We start from the raw sequence: 17,376 nt of genomic DNA, 5'->3' as shown, positions 1-17,376 counted from the left end.
AGTTTAAACCTTCTTTCCTTCTTAATTAAACAAAAGAAGATGAGAAATTCGGGATAAAATCGCATGCGCTCTAAAAGCGATTCTTAAACTATGAACTGGCTTATTTATCGAGTGATTTCCAGCTTCACGAAATACAATTTCGTAATGTTTTCAAAATAAAAGGATGTCAAAATAATCTTTGTTCATATGATTTATGAAATATGAGTGTTTCTTATTTGTCCGACATGTTTTATGATGTGTGTGTGTGTTTTTTTTCTTCTTTTTTTTTTTTTACCTTTTCCCCTATAAACTGGGACATTTATCACTGAACCCGAGACAAAGGGGTCTAGTTTTGGTTCCGAACAATAACCTTAATAGGATTAGCTATAAAACTGACTAAGATACTCCAGAGCTCTGCACGAGCATCGAACTATATAATGGTGTTGTCACGGTAACCACATAACAAACTCCAGCACGATTCGTAATTTAACCTTACTAAGTGTGGAAGTGACTTTATTGGTTCAATTAAACCTGTGGTTTGTTTTTGATTTTAGAATGAAGACGATGGTTTCTTTGTCTCGAACATGGATAAAATGATTGCCAAATATCATGAGGTAAAACATCCTCTCTTCTTCTCGCCCTTTCCTCTCCTCTCCTCCCCTCTCCTACCCTCTCCTCTGGCTCTCCTCTCCCTTGCCCAAGCTGTGCTCTCCAAAGGACAGTTAGATGGGCTGCCTGTGTCCTTGAACACGCCTTATATGTTATTTTTCTTCTGTTTTTTTCAGTGGCATGATCACCTACCAGACATCAAACCATTCTACGGTAATATCTTAAAGTGCTCATAGTAAATTTACAAATGATTCTAAATGAAAATTTGAATGGTGAAATATTTCTTGATTTGATGAGTGTTGCAGTAACACTAGAGAAAAGCATTTGCGCATGCGTGCATTTCAGTACGTTTTCTAAGAATTTTGAAGAGTTTTAGTAAGAAAATAAATAATTGTTTTCTCCAAGTATACAAAAAATTTCGCGAGTTTATTTTTGTCAGACCAAGATATTGTATTAACAGACACAATATGAAAGAACTAGCTTTACTGTTTCAAGCATGGACTTTAAGTTTTGGCATTTTGTGAAGTCCAATTTATCAGGCATGTTTGAAAGTCAAATTTACATATGTTTTGCATACTAATTTGCATACGGATTCAGAGCATGCGCAGACGCTTTTCTCGTTTCTGTTGCAGTAGGAAATAATAGTAGTGATGTACATGTTGTAATGAATTCATTTCGTTCTTGTATGTTTTTTTAATTATCTTTTCAGCTGTCAAGTGTAATGATGATCCTATTTTGATAAGGCTTCTTCACAAGCTTGGAACCGGCTTTGACTGTGCCAGCAGGGTAAGTAAAACGCAGCACAGGGATCCCAATTTAGAAAAAATTGAAAGATTTAGTAAAATCGGAAAAAATAAATACATAATTATTCTTTTTTTCATTTGATCGGAGGTCAAGATAATGTCCTCAGTAATACGTAAGAGTTAAAAATCAATTAAAAAAATGCACTAGAACATCTTTTTTCCCGCGCGTTTTTGTTTTCCTATATTATTCCCCTATGATAAATTAACTCAGGTATCTAATGCGGAAGAATGTTTTATGTTTTATTGAACAGAAAGAGATAAAGACGGTGCTTGGAGTGGGTATTCCTTCATCGGAGATTATTTATGCGCACTCCTGCAAAAAGAAGTCCAGCATTTCGTAAGTTGATTCTTAACACACCTGACACTGAACCGTCTCAAAAGAAAAGAAAAAAAAGAAAAGAAAAGAAAAGAAAATAGAAAATAGAAAAAGAAAAAGAAAAAAAGAAAACAACAAACGAGTAACAACAAAGAAAAACAATTCAATTATATTTAATTGCAGTCCAAACAGCTTAGTTACTGCGTTTGGGTTATCGTTATTGTTGTGCGAGTTGTAGTTGACCTGAAAAAGTTCGACGACGTTTGACCTGATTAGGTCAAACGCCGAACTTCAGAACGATAAGCTGAACCATATCACATCGAAGACGACCGCCTTTTATATCCATTGTTTCAATTAGGCTCGACTCCTGTGAACTTCGACATTTGACCTGAGCCTTAGTAACGGTGTTTTGGTTTTTGTAATTGTCGTGCGAGTTATAGTCAAACTCATATAAAATAACTAATAAAAAATAATATTGCTTTTAAATTTTAAATTGCCAGCTTTGCAGATAAAAATGACGTGAAAATGATGACATTTGACAGCGAAAATGAACTACACAAAATCAAGGAAGCATGCCCTGATGCCAAGTAAGATAATTTGATAAATTACAACTTACAGTCACCTAAAGATATTTGAATCTCTCCATTTCACGGTCCCTTGGGAGAAGGCTATGCTGGATGTCAAACAACCTCCCGTCTGCTCACACGAGTTGTACAGGTCAAGGTAGCATTGCTAATTGATGAATACGCGTTTAAAAAATGTTTTTAGTTTGGGGCTTAAAAATTGTTTTGACTTTCAGGCTTCTTCTGCGGTTACGTCCTAAAGAATCAAAGGCCTTGCATGGTTTCGTGAGTATTGTGTATTTTTAATTCGATAAGTTCCTTATGTTTTCTGACATATTTTGTCCATCCTATTCAGAGCTGCGCGAAATTCGGATGTACTTTGTCAAACTGTGCACATCTCCTGTCAGTTGCAAAGAGCCTTAGTCTGGAAGTGGTTGGTGTCAGGTAACATTCTAGAAGGTTTAGAGCTATTTTAAAATAACATCGCATAAAGAGAGCCAGATTACCATCAAGTACATAATATAGCCCCCTGCTTTCTGCACGTAGTTGTTTGCAACTCTAAGACAATTGTAAGGAAGGTATCGAGTGCACTTTACTAGTCAGTATAGGTTAGGGTTTGGGGAGAGTATTATATGAGCCATGAACCAGCAATCAGACCATAAACTAGCACGTTTGTTATAAGTTTCCATTTGGTAGAATTTACTGCATTGTCTAGCCATGTTTCATTTATGAAAGCTGTCCCGGGGGGGGGGGGGGGGGGGGGAAGTACTCTTGACCGTTTAGGGTAGGGATGTGCCGCTGAGCCCTCTGAACCCTGACCCTGTTCCAGAGTAAAATCCCTGTTCCAGAGTAAAACCATACCCTGTTCCGGTATTGCGAAAATAGATACCCTGTTCCAGAGAGGAGAGAGCGTGATTTCATATACCCTGTCCCAGAGCGAGCGCGATTTTATATTTTATAAGCCCTGTTCCAGAGTAGAATCCCTGAAAAACTATACCTTGTTTGGCGGCACGTACCCGTATATCGAATATAGGGGAGTACCCCCCCCCCCCCCCCCCTCCTTCCTGGTAAGCTGTCCCAGACGGTAAAAGTTAAATTGTAGTAAAAGCATCTTGCACGTATATTTACATTGTAAATATAATGTTTGCTTATCAAGTCCTACGGGGTTATCAATAAAATATTATTAATAATATAAATGAATTCCCATTTGACAAGGCCTGGTATGGCATAGAGTTTTATGTTCGTGATGAGAAAACGTGAAGATCTACTGAACCGTATTTTGTGTTACAGTTTTCACATAGGGAGTGGGTGCTATGATGCAACTACCTTCATCGAACCAGTGGAATCCGCACGTGAGGTGTTCGACCTTGCTGTAAGTAAAACAATACCTTCCTAGGTGGAGGGGGGGGGGGGGGTGCAATGTTTGCTGACGTACCCCCTTTCCCACCTATTTTGAGCGAGGTCCTTGCTCAAGTTGATCAAGTAATATTGGACGTCATGTTTTTCTATTTCAGACCACGTGTGATACCTTTGAAAATAAGATTCAGTTTGTTTGAATAGACCTTATTCGTGGTGTGACAATGTTTTCCCAATTGAACGTGACAAACCCCTGGGAGAATGAATAGCTATTGTTTTGCAACTAGTCGGGATATCATCGTTATTCCTTTCGTATCCTTTGGGATACTCGTGAATTTTCCAAGGAGTAAAAGCAAAAGAAAATGAATCCTCTGGAGGTTTGTCACGCTGAATTGGGAAAACATTGTCACACCACGAATAAGGTCTATTCCATCCATATTTTTGTGTCGACTTCTCATCATGTGCAGCCGTTAAACAAAGAAGTGATACTCTAGGGAATAACAAGTGGTCTGAAATGGAAATTTTACCCCAAATTGTAATTGGTCTATTTCAAATTTCTCCATATCAAGCACACCTCCTCATCGCAAAGCCAGTCTATCGCTTGAGATTATGGATATTTCTTTTGTTTTCCAGGAGCAATATGACTTCAAACTTAGTGTTCTAGATGTAGGAGGAGGGTTTCCCGGAGACGACAGCGAATACCATTTCGGTCACGTGAGTAATATTTTAACCATAATAACAGCACTCTAACAAAAGGAGCATTTGCAATTGAAAGCCATATAGTGTTTTCATTTCACTAAAACTAATGATTTGTTCCCAAAACGGTCTTGAATTCTTCGTTCAGATGTGCAACATTCTAAAGGAGACGTTGAACAAGAACTTTCCTCCCGAAAGTGGAGTCAAGTTCATAGCCGAACCTGGTCGTTTCTTTGCTTCTGCATCCTACACCCTGGCAGCCATCATAACAACCAAAAAAACCTGCGTCAAAGAAAACTGCAAGGATGAAGAATATCCAGTTTCTTTCTCCAAATATGAGCCCAAAAAGGTGTTTACTATATTAGTTTAAATTCTCTGCTTTCATTTTATTGTAAATGAATTAGAGAGATTATTTAGAGGGTGGCAAGTGACAGTCGCTTTTGGTAAAATTGTGGCTCTTAGGCCTAGGGCAAACGTCGAACTCTCCATGCACCGAACTTAATTACATCGAAGAATGCCGCCTCATTATCACCTGATATCCATTGTTTTTAATGAGTTCGGTGCATGGAAAGTTCGACGTTTGCCCTAGGCCTTAATGTGTTTGAGTGAGACGGGAACAAAAAAATTGTGGTAATCCGCTCGAGCCACGAAAGGTTAATCCTTCGCAGGAATTTTTAAAAACAGCACCTTTTACTCAGATATTTCTTAAGACTTAGAGTGCTGGTTCTACTGAAGCTTACCCAACTTATTTATTTACTTATTTATTCTTACGGCAATGCTTCACGTAAAAAATGAAATTCTAACCGTACCCCTCAATAGGACGTTTGCATGATGGCGTCATTTGACTCCTACTACGTACCATAATGCGAATTTTCTTATTTAAAATTCTATTCCCTCATGAGAATAGTAAGACAATTGGTACTAATTAACTGAACAAAAGTAAGTGTGCAAGGGAGTCTGATAGTAGAGGTCTATGACGCCATCGTGCAAACGTCATATTTACTCCTGCGACACAAGAAAGACTGTTCACTTTAGTAGCGAACGTAGTTTACTAACAGGCAGAGAGGAAATATATTATGTACTTATTGACTGAGTGGGAGGGCCGTACGGGAAAATATTTGGCTCGAGGTCATGTCGTACGGACCGAGCGCAGCGAGGTTCGTACAAATGACCGAGAGCCAAATATTTTCCCGTACGGCCCTCCCACTCAGTCAATAAGCATTTTATCATACGACCCTCACGAAAATAAAAATAATTAAGAAAAAGAAAGCGCGCGGATTCGAGCAGGGCCGGACGGGTTTTTCCGGCCCGCTTACGTCAACCCGTCCGGCCCCCATCACGTGACTTTTTCCAATGGTTTTATTAGAGCGCGCGAGCAGGGCCGTACGGGTCATATGATAAATATATTTCTATCCTTTAAAGTGCTACTACGACGAAAATCGCTCAAACTTGGATTCAGCTGAAACTTCCTAAGAATACTCTTTAAAGGTCCAATAATCACTGTATGAAGTGTTTTCTCGATATTCAGTACGAAAGTATGATATTTTTACGATTATTTTTTGGAGTCTGTGACGTCATACACTCAACATCGAAAATCGCTCCATACATTTCTTTGTAGTTTATGATCAAAATATCAGTAGTAAAGGGAGAAAGAAATACCTAAACACCCCAAAATATAAATTATAGTCACAAGTAATGTGAAATAAGCACATTAGCCACCCTTTGGGCTTCATAGGAATAAAATAAATTAAGGATTTATATACAAAGAAATATATGTAGCAATGTTTGATGTTGAGTGTATGACGTCACAGACTCCAAAAAATAATCGTAAAAATATCATACTTTCGTCCTGAATATAGAGAAAACACTTCATACAGTGATGATTGGACCTTTAAAGAGTATTCTTAGGAAGTTTCAGCTGAATCCAAGTTTGAGAGATTTTCGTCGTAGTAGCACTTTAAGATATCTCAGCAAGATTAACAGCTGTTACTATAATTACTTTTCATCTCAGAACCTGTACGATTTTCTTTCCATTTAAAACTTTAACACGAGTACCGAGTCTATGGAGGTCCTCCACTGTGTGTAAGTGCGCCGGGAAGGGCTGGAAAAATAAAACGAATTAATTTTTAGACCAAAGTCAAACGTCGAATTAGGCCATACACAATGAGCATTAAGCATCACGCATTGAGTCGTACGATAGATAATGAGGGGCTTTTCTTTAATGGCCCGTTTACACGGGCGATTGATTTGCCACGTCCATAATCAAGAATGGTAAATGATCTACTTGTTCACTGTTATTCAGTTCAGGGCACCAAGATTACAAAAGGAAGCTACAGACGAAATTGATTATATTTTCAAAAACCGCCTCAAAAATCGCACCTCAAATCGCCGGAAAAAAATCGCTCGTGTAAACGGGCCCTTAGATCACTAGGTTCGGCTCATGCGAAGTTCGATGTTTGACGGGTTAGTCTTAATTTCCCAAGTATTCAAATTGTAATTCTTTCGTGTTACAGGGTTTCATGTACTACATAGATGACGGCATTGCAAGTTCGTTTACTGAGTCAGTCTGGTTGCCAGGTTACGAGTACAGCAAGCCTTTCCCCCTAAAGAAGTCTAAGGGGGAGCCGCTATTTCCCAGCAGTATTTGGGGTCAGACTTGCGCCAGTATGGACTACGTGACCAAAAATTGTATTTTGCCAGAGGTAAATGAAATTTTAGTCTTTTGAGAGTTGAGTGTAAAGAAATCCAATCCAACAGCAAATAGTTAATGATCATCATCTTCACCATTATCATCATCATCATCGTCTTCATCACCACCACCACCACCACCACCATCATCATCTTCTTCTTCCCCATCATCATCATCATCATTTACGGAAGGGACCATCGATGCCAATCAATAGACCAATAGTCCCCTTCACAGTTCCCTGCGCCATCTTGAAAGGTAGCCGTGCCTTTGAATCGAAGCGAGACGAACAGTGAGCTTGCAATGATTGAGACATATGAATAATTGTCCAAGGCGTTAAGAAAAGGTCTCTATCATTGCAAGCTCACTGTTCGTCTCGCTTCGATGCAAAGGCACGCTACCTTTCAAGATGGCGCAGGGAACTGTGAAGAGGACTATTGCTTAAAATTAAATTGATCAGCTGAATTAGCAGCCCCCATGCACAATCCTCTATATATGCATTTCCAGGTGCCATTGCTTTTATAGAAATTTCATCACACGATTATAATCGGAAATGATGTTAATGAACGAAAAATATTCTTTTACATCAAAGATGTTTGCTGGAGACTGGTTGTACTTCAAAAACATGGGCGCGTACTCCAGTGTTCATGCCAGTGGCTTTAATGGCTACACCACCAATAAACATAAATACCATTTCATCCGACAAGCAAACTGGTGAGAATCGATTCTTTTGGATTTAGAATGTTAACAGACTATATATTCACAGGACGTGAGGGTCGGGAAAGAATAAAGACAAGGGATCGAGGTTAGAGAGGAAGAGAGGGGAGAGCCTAGATATTTTCACTCTTCCCTCCTTTTTTTCTTCTCCATTATCATTGTTCTTGGTATGAATGACATGTGGTCGGAAACAGTGATCCTCTCATTTCCCTCCTCCCTCCTCCTCCTCCCTCCTCCTTCCTCCCTCCTCCTCCTCCTCCCTCCTCCCTCCTCCCTCCTCCCTCCTCCCTCCTCCCTCCTCCCTGCTCCTTCTCCCTTCTCCCTTCTCCATCCTCCTTCTTCCCTTTCTCCTCTTACCCTTCTTCTTGGTTTTTAAAATAACATTTTCTCTCCTCCCTTCTTTCTACAGGGAGAAAGTAAGCAAGTACTTCAAGGAGTTCCCAGTTGATTTTCTTGAATAATTAATATCTAACACTTTAAACATCCATACTTATAACTGATTTTTCTGATCTTTATCTCTATCATTCCATCTCTTAGCCTGTACACCAATCGTGGAGTATAGGCCATCAACAACATCTGAAAGCCACAGAGCCCAGTTCTATCATTGCATAGACCTTCGTAGGAATTAACCTTACCTAATATTTTTGCAATTCACCTTTTCGGCGCTAGCTTGGTTTGTGTTACGGTCACCAAAAAGTTCGGACATTGTTCTCGGATTTCCATACAAATTCACTGACTTTAAAGAAAAAATTTAGGTAGATTTCTTTAGTTAGCTATCTTAACCGCAGTAAGAAAATCTTCAATCCGAGCTAGAAAAATGATCATTTACTTGTATTTAGAGAACTAACTAAACATTAACCAAGTAAATATTTCATTTAGAGTCAGTACACTTTGTACAGAAATTCGAGAACAATGTCCGAACTATTTTGGTGACCGAACACAATCTAAAACAATTTATACCCCGTGATGGCTAGCGCCGAAAAGGTGATTTAACCCTATGAAATAAGTGTGTCAACGAAATCAACTGCTTACTTAGGTTTAGGTAAAAGTTGTTAATCAGGAAGGTAATGAACGGTTTAAAATCTGATAAATAAAAACCATGCTATCATCATGCAGGCCTTTTTCGAATTGTCCTCATAAAGTCATTCATAGTCATACTAGAGGTTTGGAGTGCTCTTTGCTTCAAATTCTGCCTATTACTATAAATTGAAATCTGAAGAAAAAATAATTTTTTCGTCATGCCTATTTTCATAGACCTTATCATAGTTAATATTAACCATGGTCTTATCAAATAGGCACACGAATCATTACAATTATTGATTATTTGCAAATTTCTGCAACGAGTCTGTTAATTTCTTCTTCCATTCGGCGTTTACTGTCGTACATGTGAAACTGATGCTTGTTAGCTGGTCTACCACCCAAAGCTAGCATTCCTTCATTGCTATTTTCGCCTAAGACTCCCACTGCAAAGGTCTTGACACCAAATTTTCTGAGGTCATCTGCGTAATATGCAGTTTCTTCCGGGCCCGAAGAGTCAAAGGCGTCGGTCAAGAAGACAGCAGCCATTTTTGATCCTGTTGGAAAGTATAATTTGATCACTGAGAAGAACAAACGTTTCATAATGAAACTAAGGTAGCTGTCAGCAAACCTTGGATTATGTATGATGAATGTTCTGGTTGAGTGGTAGCAACTATTAGTCACTAAATAGATACTATTAGTTAGTATTTATCTTGATTTTATTTCACGGTTTAATTGCATCCGCTCTATTATCATTTTTAAAAATTCAAATCGTTAGTCTTATTCTTGCAAATCTCATCTTTTTTATCACCATCATCATTATCGTGGTGACGATGAATATTGAAGATAACAAAGCCTGAAGGATATAATGAAGACAAAAATATTGATGATGATGGTATTAAAATATTGGTATGAAGTTGTTGGTGATGATGCAGGCCCGTAGCTAGGGGGGGGGGGGGGGGTGCAGGGGGTGTCATCCTTCTCCCTGAGGTGTGTCATCCTTCTCCCTGAGGTGTCACCTCCCTGAAATGTGTCATCCTTCTCCCTGAGGTGTGTCATCCTTCTCCCTGAGATGTGCCATCCTTCTCCCAGAGGTGTGGTATCGTGAAAACATCATTGATGTACTACAAAAAGCCCAAATAACAGAAATTATAGAAGTCTGCAAAAGTCTTTTATGTGCATTTGGGGGGGGGTTCTCTACTGCAAGAAATGCATGACTAACCATATCCTTTAACGATGCCAAAACACTTAAATAGAAATGACAAAAAAAAAAAAAAAAAAAAAAAAAGAAAAAAACAACAAAACAAAACAAAACAAACAAAAAAAAGATTTAAAAAATGATAAAAAGGATAGAATAAAAAGCGCATTATAAAAAATCTAACCAGGCTCCATATTTGAAAACTTGGAATTGGGCTCCCTGTGTTATTTTCCAAAATGGCTGCTGCATGCAGTGATCTTTCAGGTTGCTCATTTGTTTCTCGATAAAAATGCTGAACAGTAATGGGAAAAGAAGAAAATTATAAGTAAGTAAAGATATTTTTTTTAGTCACGTTTTTGAAGTAGATAAAAGAAAACAGATAAAAGGCTATGTTAGAGGACTATGAATATTACTGAAAATTTAAGAAGCCTAATATTTCTTCATACATGTAATTTCCATAAGTTTACATCTATTATTTATTCTTTATTTAGTTATACTAATAACTTTGTAATAAATATAAGACTCATATGATTAATTTTTTTTTACTAAGCTTAGTGTAAAGTCCTAAACTGCATGATTAATAGAATAATTCTTAACACCCCCCTTAAAGTCATGCAAAAGAATACGATCCCCCCGAAGCAAGGCTTGTAGCTTCTTCCAAAAATTGTGCTTCCCCCATTTTCCTGTTAAAAATTTGCGCATCCCCCCTTTTTCCTACCAAAATTTTCCCGATCCCCCCTCAATTTCACCTGCCCCCCCCCCCCCCCTTTGCCATACATTATGAACGCAGTTTTAAGGTTGTATTTCAAAAAATTTTCAAATTCAAAACAGCTGGTACAGTAGGAACCACATGAATAATGGTGGAAAAGGTGGAATGGGGTGGGGAGGGGGTGCTGGGGATTCAAACCCTGTGGTTTTTCAAGCTAGAAATAATATTTTTGATAGGACCATGGTGAATATTAAATGTGGTGCACATAAGCAAAAATTATTGTCTCCAATTTTCAACAAAATTTTTAATTTAATTAGGTGAATTAAGATGTTGTGGTGTCGTGAAAGAAGGCTACCAGATACAAGATGGTCTTGGGTGGTGTGCATTTCTGCTACATTGAGTAATTTGTTACATTTCGGGTTTACTCAAAGTTTTGGAGTATTTTTGCCAGTGCTTTCAGATCATTTCAAAGCTGGTAGAGAAAAAACAGGTTTGTTAATCTGAGGTTAATGTTTTATACTATCTTTGTGATAACTTTTCATTTACAATCATTCTTTTGACTTCTTTCAGCCTGGGCAGGGTCACTGGCTCTGTCTTTCACATTATTTGTTGGACCAATTGCTGTCAAGCTGTCCCAGCGATTTGGTCATCGCAAGGTTGCTATAGCAGCAGGGCTAGGCTGTGCAATTTCTTTAGCTAGCAGCTCATTTGCTAATGATATAGTTATTCTGTACTTTACCTATGGAATGGTGTTTGGACTTTCTGCTGGAAGTATCCTTAACACTGGTTACACTATTACGACCAGGTATTTCAAGAAGAAGAAAGCATTAGCAACTGGGATAACTGCTTCAGGGATAAGTGTTGGGGTCATGATTATCAGCCCTATTTCAGAAAAACTTGTTGAAGTCTTTGGATGGAGAAATACCTTTAGAGTAATGGCTGGAATGATGCTATTCATTTGTATTTTTTCTTCTACTTATGATCCAATAAAAGTGGACAGTGGGCTTGTTGGGGTGGTCCAACAACAGAAACGTTGCTTTTGTATTCTGGACTGTACAGTGTTTGCAAATGCATCTTATACCATTGGTAAGTTATGATCATTTTTTTTTTTGTTGTTTGTTAACCTCTGACAATATAACTCATAAATTGCCTGAAATTGAACTGATAAAAAATATCAGTTAAATTAAGCAAAATTTTGACTCAAACTGACAGCAGGACACCCTCCCCCAATTCATACCCTTGTGATGCGTTGTGCTATTTTAAGCTTCTTATTTATTTAGGAACAGTTTGCAATGATGCTTTCTTTTTCAACAGGTGCGATTTGCCAAAGACCTTAATATCTTCAGTAAAGATGCTTCCTTTCTGTTCATATACATTGGTAGTACCTCCACTGTTTCTCGTATTGTGATTGGTCAAATTATTGACAAGAAGTGGTTGACAGCCCTGCAAGTGGCCCAATTATGTTCACTTGCAATGGGAATTGCTATCATTCTCTTTGCACTTGCCAAAGAATACAGCCATTTTGTGGTATTTTCAGTTGCATATGGGATCATCAGTGGAGGATTCATTACAGGGCAAAACGTGTTTTTACAAAGCATACTCGAACCGGAAAAAAGTGCCATTGGTCTTGGGATGGGTTACATGGTGTTCTCTGTAGCCATTGCTGGAGGTCCACCATTTGTCGGTAAGGAGAATACAGTCGAATGATAGTTCTTTCATTGTTATCTAATAGGCTAGGGAGAAATAAAGGAGAATCCAAAGAAAAACCCTTGAATCATGAGGGAGTTTGACCTAACTAAAAGCCTAAAAACCCTCGAATCATGAGGATTTGAAGATCCCCTCTTCCCCTCGAAAAACCGTTGAATCATGAGAGAGTGTGACCTAACAAACAAAACTCCTCTCACATGTGATCTTAAGTCGAGGGATCTAACCCGAACCCTGAGTATCATGCTCATGGGGAGGGGGGAGAGGAAAAGATTATCCCCTCTTCCCCTCCTTCCCAGTCCCCCTCACCTGGGTCCTGGTATCCAGGTTATAGAGGTGTGAGAGGCGATTCCACTGTTTCATACCTACCTCTAATACCAGCTGGCACAAGCTTGAATTATTGTTCAGCACAGCATTTCATTATATTTCAGGGTTCATGGCTGATGAACTCGGATCATATATAGCCTCTTTCTACATTATTGGTGGAATGATGGTGATCTCTGCTGCTTTGCCATTTATTCTTCTGTGTTCAATATGCAAAAAAGAAGGAGTTGGCCATGAAAAAGTAGAAATATGCTTACATGAGAATGAGGATGAGTGCAAGAAAGAAAATTCTGTATACATCTCTTCTCTATAATAAAATAATGGTGGATATTTATCAACCAGGAGGCCTGGATAGGGAAAAACTGTGCCTGAGGTCTTGAATATACAAACCATGGCTGCAACCAAGGTCCATTTTCAAGGCGGAAGTTTTTTCCAAATCCAGACTGACTTACTATAGGACAGTAAATAATTTATATCTCTTTTCCCATTAATTGACTTTTGTTTTGCAATTTTTGTTGTCGTTTACTGACAATGCTTTTTCCCTCGATATCGGACCAGGTCCAAGATATAAAATGCCGCCAACTTGCACAGCCAATCAGAACTCACTATTCTTTTATTATTTATTATTATTTTTATTATTTTTAATTATTATTATTATTATTTTATTTTCTACATATTTTGTTTTGCATTTAATCTATTTTATTTTTTTATTTCTTTTGTTTTCCATTCACCAAAACTTATCCCGTGAAAAGATCTTTCAAATATTTATTCTACTCAAATATTTAATCTATCTGCTCGGCAAATGCTGCAAATTTAAAGAGTAAAAAGGTCTAGTTAATTAAACACTAATAGGTCCAGCTTAAACTTTAAGGAAGATAAGGCTATTGGCGAGTTCACTGCATGGGTAGCCTGTAACATGCGCGAAAAGCTAAGTATAACTGAAGAAGTTTGGCATGAACCAACTTTGCAAGTTGCCAACTTTGGTTCCATTTTAAGGTAGTTAGGTGAGGTTTTTGTCACCAAAACTCCGATTGCAGTACCTAAACCCTTGGTGAGGGGAAGGTGTGAGTAATGGCGTACGGTGCCTTGCGGGTTGATATGTTTGATGCTCGTAAAACAGCGCCGTAGCCACCAACTTTTGACTGGTTCGGTTTTCAAGGGAGGGGTGCTCACACACATATTGCGGATTTCCCGCCAAATTAATGACATCGATATCACGTGAGAAATGTCTATTCATTTTTCTTCTAATCATTTTTTAAAATCTTTTTTTCAATGATTTTTCTCATTTTTATTTTAATTTTAATTTTTGAAATCCCCCCCGAAAGTTGGTTCGGTTGAAACCGGACCAACCATACCGGTGGCTACGGCCCTGTTTTTAAAACCATTACTTTTTTATGAAAATAGGAAAGCAAATGACACCATTGATACCTATTTGCCTTGCTCATCTTGAATTTTGTAGTTTTATCCTTAAAATTCAAAATTGTGGAAAATCAGGATCTGGATTAACTCCTTGGATTGGACTCTTAGGTGGAATGTGGGATCGAGATAAACAATTAATTTGGAACTTCAACTTAAAATTAATGATAAAGATCTAACATTATCTAAAGAATGGTTTTGATGAAGTTATTTTCTGAAATTACTTACGAAGAGTCTAAAGGTCAAGTAACTGTAGCGACACGTCAACTGTAGCAGCAAGTGAAAGCTTGAGACAGATGCTGATTTAGTATTTCAGTAAGAGTTTGTAGAAAGTTAAGATATTATCAAATGCTCTATTTGCTATACATGTTACTAAGATCTTGTCTCCAGTTTATTTTATGGATTTAGTGTGTGCACTCTACTGTTTTGTGTTACTTTTGTGATCTGTTATTTCAATTCCATAACAATTTTGCCCCAGGGGCTGGTGGAATATAGGGGTATTTTCTAAGAACCTTGCCCCATATCTGGGGAAATACAGATAGCTTTCCTCTAGTCTCAAAGTAAATTCCCCACATTTGCCCGGGGTCCCCCCCCCCCCCCCCCCCTCGTGGAAGCCGATGACAAGTGCATTATCTCAAGAGCAGGAACAGGACTTGCCTAGTTGTTCGAGCTTGTCTGATATAGCTTCTTGCGTTTGACGGGTAACGGGTCGACTGACTTATTTCTGTCTCTTCGATCATAGCTACACGGACCTCCAACTATAGAACTATTAAAACGAACAAACCACTTCCATGTTTATACAGTGCTTGCTGAACTTTCCCATGGAAAGATGGCACGTGATTTTAATCATTGCGGCAGTCAACTCAATTTTAGTTTCATGCATTATCAAAACAATGTTTATTGAAGGAAATTGCTGTTATTAAATGCTACTGGATTAGTAAAACCATATTTTGAAAATCCAATGAAAGGGCTGCTAAATAAAATAAAGTTAGTTCACTGATATATTTAGTTTGAAAGTTATTGTTGTTCGATTTTCATCTGCGTGTTCATTTTACTGACAAAGCATGCTTTGTGTCACGCAATAGAATGAGTTTAAAAAGTATGTGATAAAATATGTCCATATTTCGCAATTGAAATGTGTTGGATATTACTATGATGTCTTTTTCTTGGTTTGATCCCCTAGTTTTAGCAAAATTCAGCGATGAAATGATTGCAATTAAAATTATAGTCACGTCGGTGGAGCTAACGCAACAAGCTGTTTACGGTTGAAATATCGCGAAATAGAGATCGTAAAAAGACCTCAACGGAAAGCTAAAAATGATTTGCCCAGAGATATTTCTTTTGAATCTGATAGAAATCCATTAGATAATCCTCTGGGTGTAGGTTTTGAATAATTTGGTATCTCCGCACATAGTTTTTACAGGCCCGTAGCTAGGATTTTTGTTGGGGGGGTGCTAATTTACAAAAAGTGGACCAACCACATACTTTATTTTTTAAAAGTCCCATAGGACGCATAGGTATAGATAAATTATATACTGAACAAACAATAGTTTAAATCGTGCAAATCTCCCTTTGTCATTATGGCTCTAATCAGAAACTCATAAGGTGATTAAAACGGGTAGCAAAAGTGTATTTATTAAATCAACTGATTGTTTGATTAGCAACCATATTTGGAGCAATAAAAAGTAATTCTGACCAAAAACAGCCTTTTACCACAGGAAGTCTAATATTAGAAAGGTTTATTCAATATGAACCATGCTATGAGTTTATGCTCTAATCTTTAAGAAGTGTTAGCTCGAGTTTGCGGGGATGCTTTCTAGCAAACAAATCAACACATCGTTTAATACGATGGGCGCATCGTAATGGATGTGCATCAGTGCCAGGGACGACAACCTCTCTTGCCCCATGCAGGCTCTCTGATATGTATGGAGTCGTCGCAAGGCACTGGCACTTCGCTCGCATTCGCAACTTGTGGCTGGAATGCAGCAACAGATCGTGAGCAATTTGTGGATATTAGGGAACATCTCCTTATCCACATCCTTGATGGCAGAGGCTGGAGTGCTAGGCCTATCTTGTGCCGGTTTATCGTATCTATCATTACCTATAATTAGTTGACAGACATTTGCTAATGAGTTTAATAGGCAGTGAAACTTTGAAGTCTGACTTTGCCGAGAAAACATGTTCTTGTCTAGACAGTGGACGCTTAGGCGGTAAAATTGGGAGCGAACAAAAATTAAGGAAATATACGCGTATAGTGGTTCTCGCTGCGGGTTTTATTTCAGTTGCATACTTTTCTAAAAATCAACCAGAATCAGTGTATAGAGAAGCGTTGTTGTATCATCAGATGAAAAAGTAAAATTGATTTTTTTTAGTTTTACGTGAAAATATCATACAAGCCAAAATCTCACTTGCTTAAGAAGCGGACCTTAAGCTCGCGTGGGGGGGGGGGGGGGGGGGGGGTGCAAACGCACCCCCTGCACCCCCCCCCCCTAGCTACGGGCCTGTTTTATAAGCAGTATTTTAAGGCTTTAATTTGCATTTTTAAACTTTGGAAAAAGTGTACACGGTAGAAAAATTATTTCGAATCTTAAATCGCCAAATATTCTAGAATAAATACAACGAAAAGCAAGATGAATACCTATTCCTTCGGTAATAAGTACCAACCGAAAAAATTGTTAAGTAGTTTAGCTGTAGGATGCGCTTATTTTTGTACTAAATTCCTTGACCTCGTCGGTCATTTCCCCCCTGCATTTGGGCGGAATCTATTTTCGTAAATTTCGTGGGGGAAAAAATTTTTTTTTTCAAAACTAACAACACCTCGATTTATTTTACACTAAGGGCTATCTAAAAACAAAATATGAGCGAAATCGATTTTTTGACTTGTGCCATGAAAATTCGATTTTGGTCGATCCTTACAGACAGTCGCTCTTAAACGACTCATCTGGATTCAAGTTTGATTGCATGTTCCCGCTCATTATGGTTAAGTATTCATTTGATAGTTGATTGTATAAGCGTTGGTCTTTTCTTAATACGATACGATCTCCAGCAGCAGTTAGGCGGACTCGCCAATTGCCGGCATTGCCAAAAATCACAAGTCGAAAAACACCAGGGGGGGGGGGGGGGTGGGTTTTTGGAGGTCGGTAACCCGCGGAACAGGGGGTCTTGCGCGATCTGCCGGCAGCGCGAAAGGTGCCTAACTGCTGCTCTGTTGGGGTCGCAAATGGAGGGAAAGATATTCTTTAGATATACATGGCATCCGTCAACGACGTTCAAAACGAAACTG

At 38.4% G+C, this 17,376-nt stretch overlaps 2 protein-coding genes across 5 annotated transcripts in view; both read left to right on the top strand.

Moving 5' to 3' along the window:
- Positions 1 to 8,836, top strand: part of LOC116293500 (ornithine decarboxylase-like) — a 29,833-nt gene extending 20,997 nt beyond the window's left edge. For 3 of the 4 annotated variants that reach the window (XM_089030433.1, XM_089030431.1, XM_089030432.1), the window contains 13 exons: positions 534 to 593; positions 765 to 801; positions 1,298 to 1,374; positions 1,643 to 1,728; positions 2,208 to 2,294; positions 2,507 to 2,555; positions 2,626 to 2,714; positions 3,561 to 3,642; positions 4,260 to 4,340; positions 4,471 to 4,671; positions 6,836 to 7,024; positions 7,601 to 7,722; positions 8,135 to 8,836. In XM_089030433.1, the coding sequence (XP_088886559.1) occupies positions 534 to 593; positions 765 to 801; positions 1,298 to 1,374; positions 1,643 to 1,728; positions 2,208 to 2,294; positions 2,507 to 2,555; positions 2,626 to 2,714; positions 3,561 to 3,642; positions 4,260 to 4,340; positions 4,471 to 4,671; positions 6,836 to 7,024; positions 7,601 to 7,722; positions 8,135 to 8,186 (1,212 nt within the window). In that variant the 3' untranslated portion in view covers positions 8,187 to 8,836. Of the gene's footprint in view, positions 1 to 533; positions 594 to 764; positions 802 to 1,297; positions 1,375 to 1,642; positions 1,729 to 2,207; positions 2,295 to 2,506; positions 2,556 to 2,625; positions 2,715 to 3,560; positions 3,643 to 4,259; positions 4,341 to 4,470; positions 4,672 to 6,333; positions 6,405 to 6,835; positions 7,025 to 7,600; positions 7,723 to 8,134 lie in introns of those variants that run through there. The other variant, XM_089030434.1, reaches the window with a different exon arrangement.
- Positions 8,837 to 10,099: 1,263 nt separating this feature from the next.
- Positions 10,100 to 14,471, top strand: LOC148910955 (monocarboxylate transporter 4-like). The gene is made up of 6 exons (XM_089030677.1): positions 10,100 to 10,265; positions 10,967 to 11,139; positions 11,220 to 11,735; positions 11,862 to 11,890; positions 11,964 to 12,333; positions 12,785 to 14,471. Exons 2-6 carry the CDS (start codon positions 10,977 to 10,979, stop codon positions 12,988 to 12,990), a joined length of 1,284 nt encoding a protein of 427 aa, XP_088886803.1. The 5' UTR covers positions 10,100 to 10,265; positions 10,967 to 10,976; the 3' UTR covers positions 12,991 to 14,471.
- The last annotated feature ends 2,905 nt before the right edge of the window (positions 14,472 to 17,376 follow it).

Source organism: Actinia tenebrosa, unplaced genomic scaffold (genome assembly GCF_029948245.1).
Source record: "Actinia tenebrosa isolate PJP-AT-01 unplaced genomic scaffold, QUT_ActTen_1.0 PGA_scaffold15__27_contigs__length_11533743, whole genome shotgun sequence".
In the NCBI taxonomy this organism is placed as follows: domain Eukaryota; kingdom Metazoa; phylum Cnidaria; class Anthozoa; order Actiniaria; family Actiniidae; genus Actinia; species Actinia tenebrosa.
The sequence above is the reverse complement of the archived record's forward strand: the minus strand, read 5'-3'. Positions and strand labels throughout refer to the sequence as shown.

Excerpts from the sequence above, each read along its gene's own strand:
- LOC148910955 (XM_089030677.1), top strand. The coding sequence starts at position 10,977 with ATGTTGTGGTGTCGTGAAAGAAGGCTACCAGATACAAGATGGTCTTGG. Across the intron at positions 11,891-11,963 it reads CTCCCCCAATTCATACCCTT|GTGCGATTTGCCAAAGACCT; the intron begins GTGATGCGTTGT and ends CTTTTTCAACAG. Across the intron at positions 12,334-12,784 it reads TGGAGGTCCACCATTTGTCG|GGTTCATGGCTGATGAACTC; the intron begins GTAAGGAGAATA and ends ATTATATTTCAG.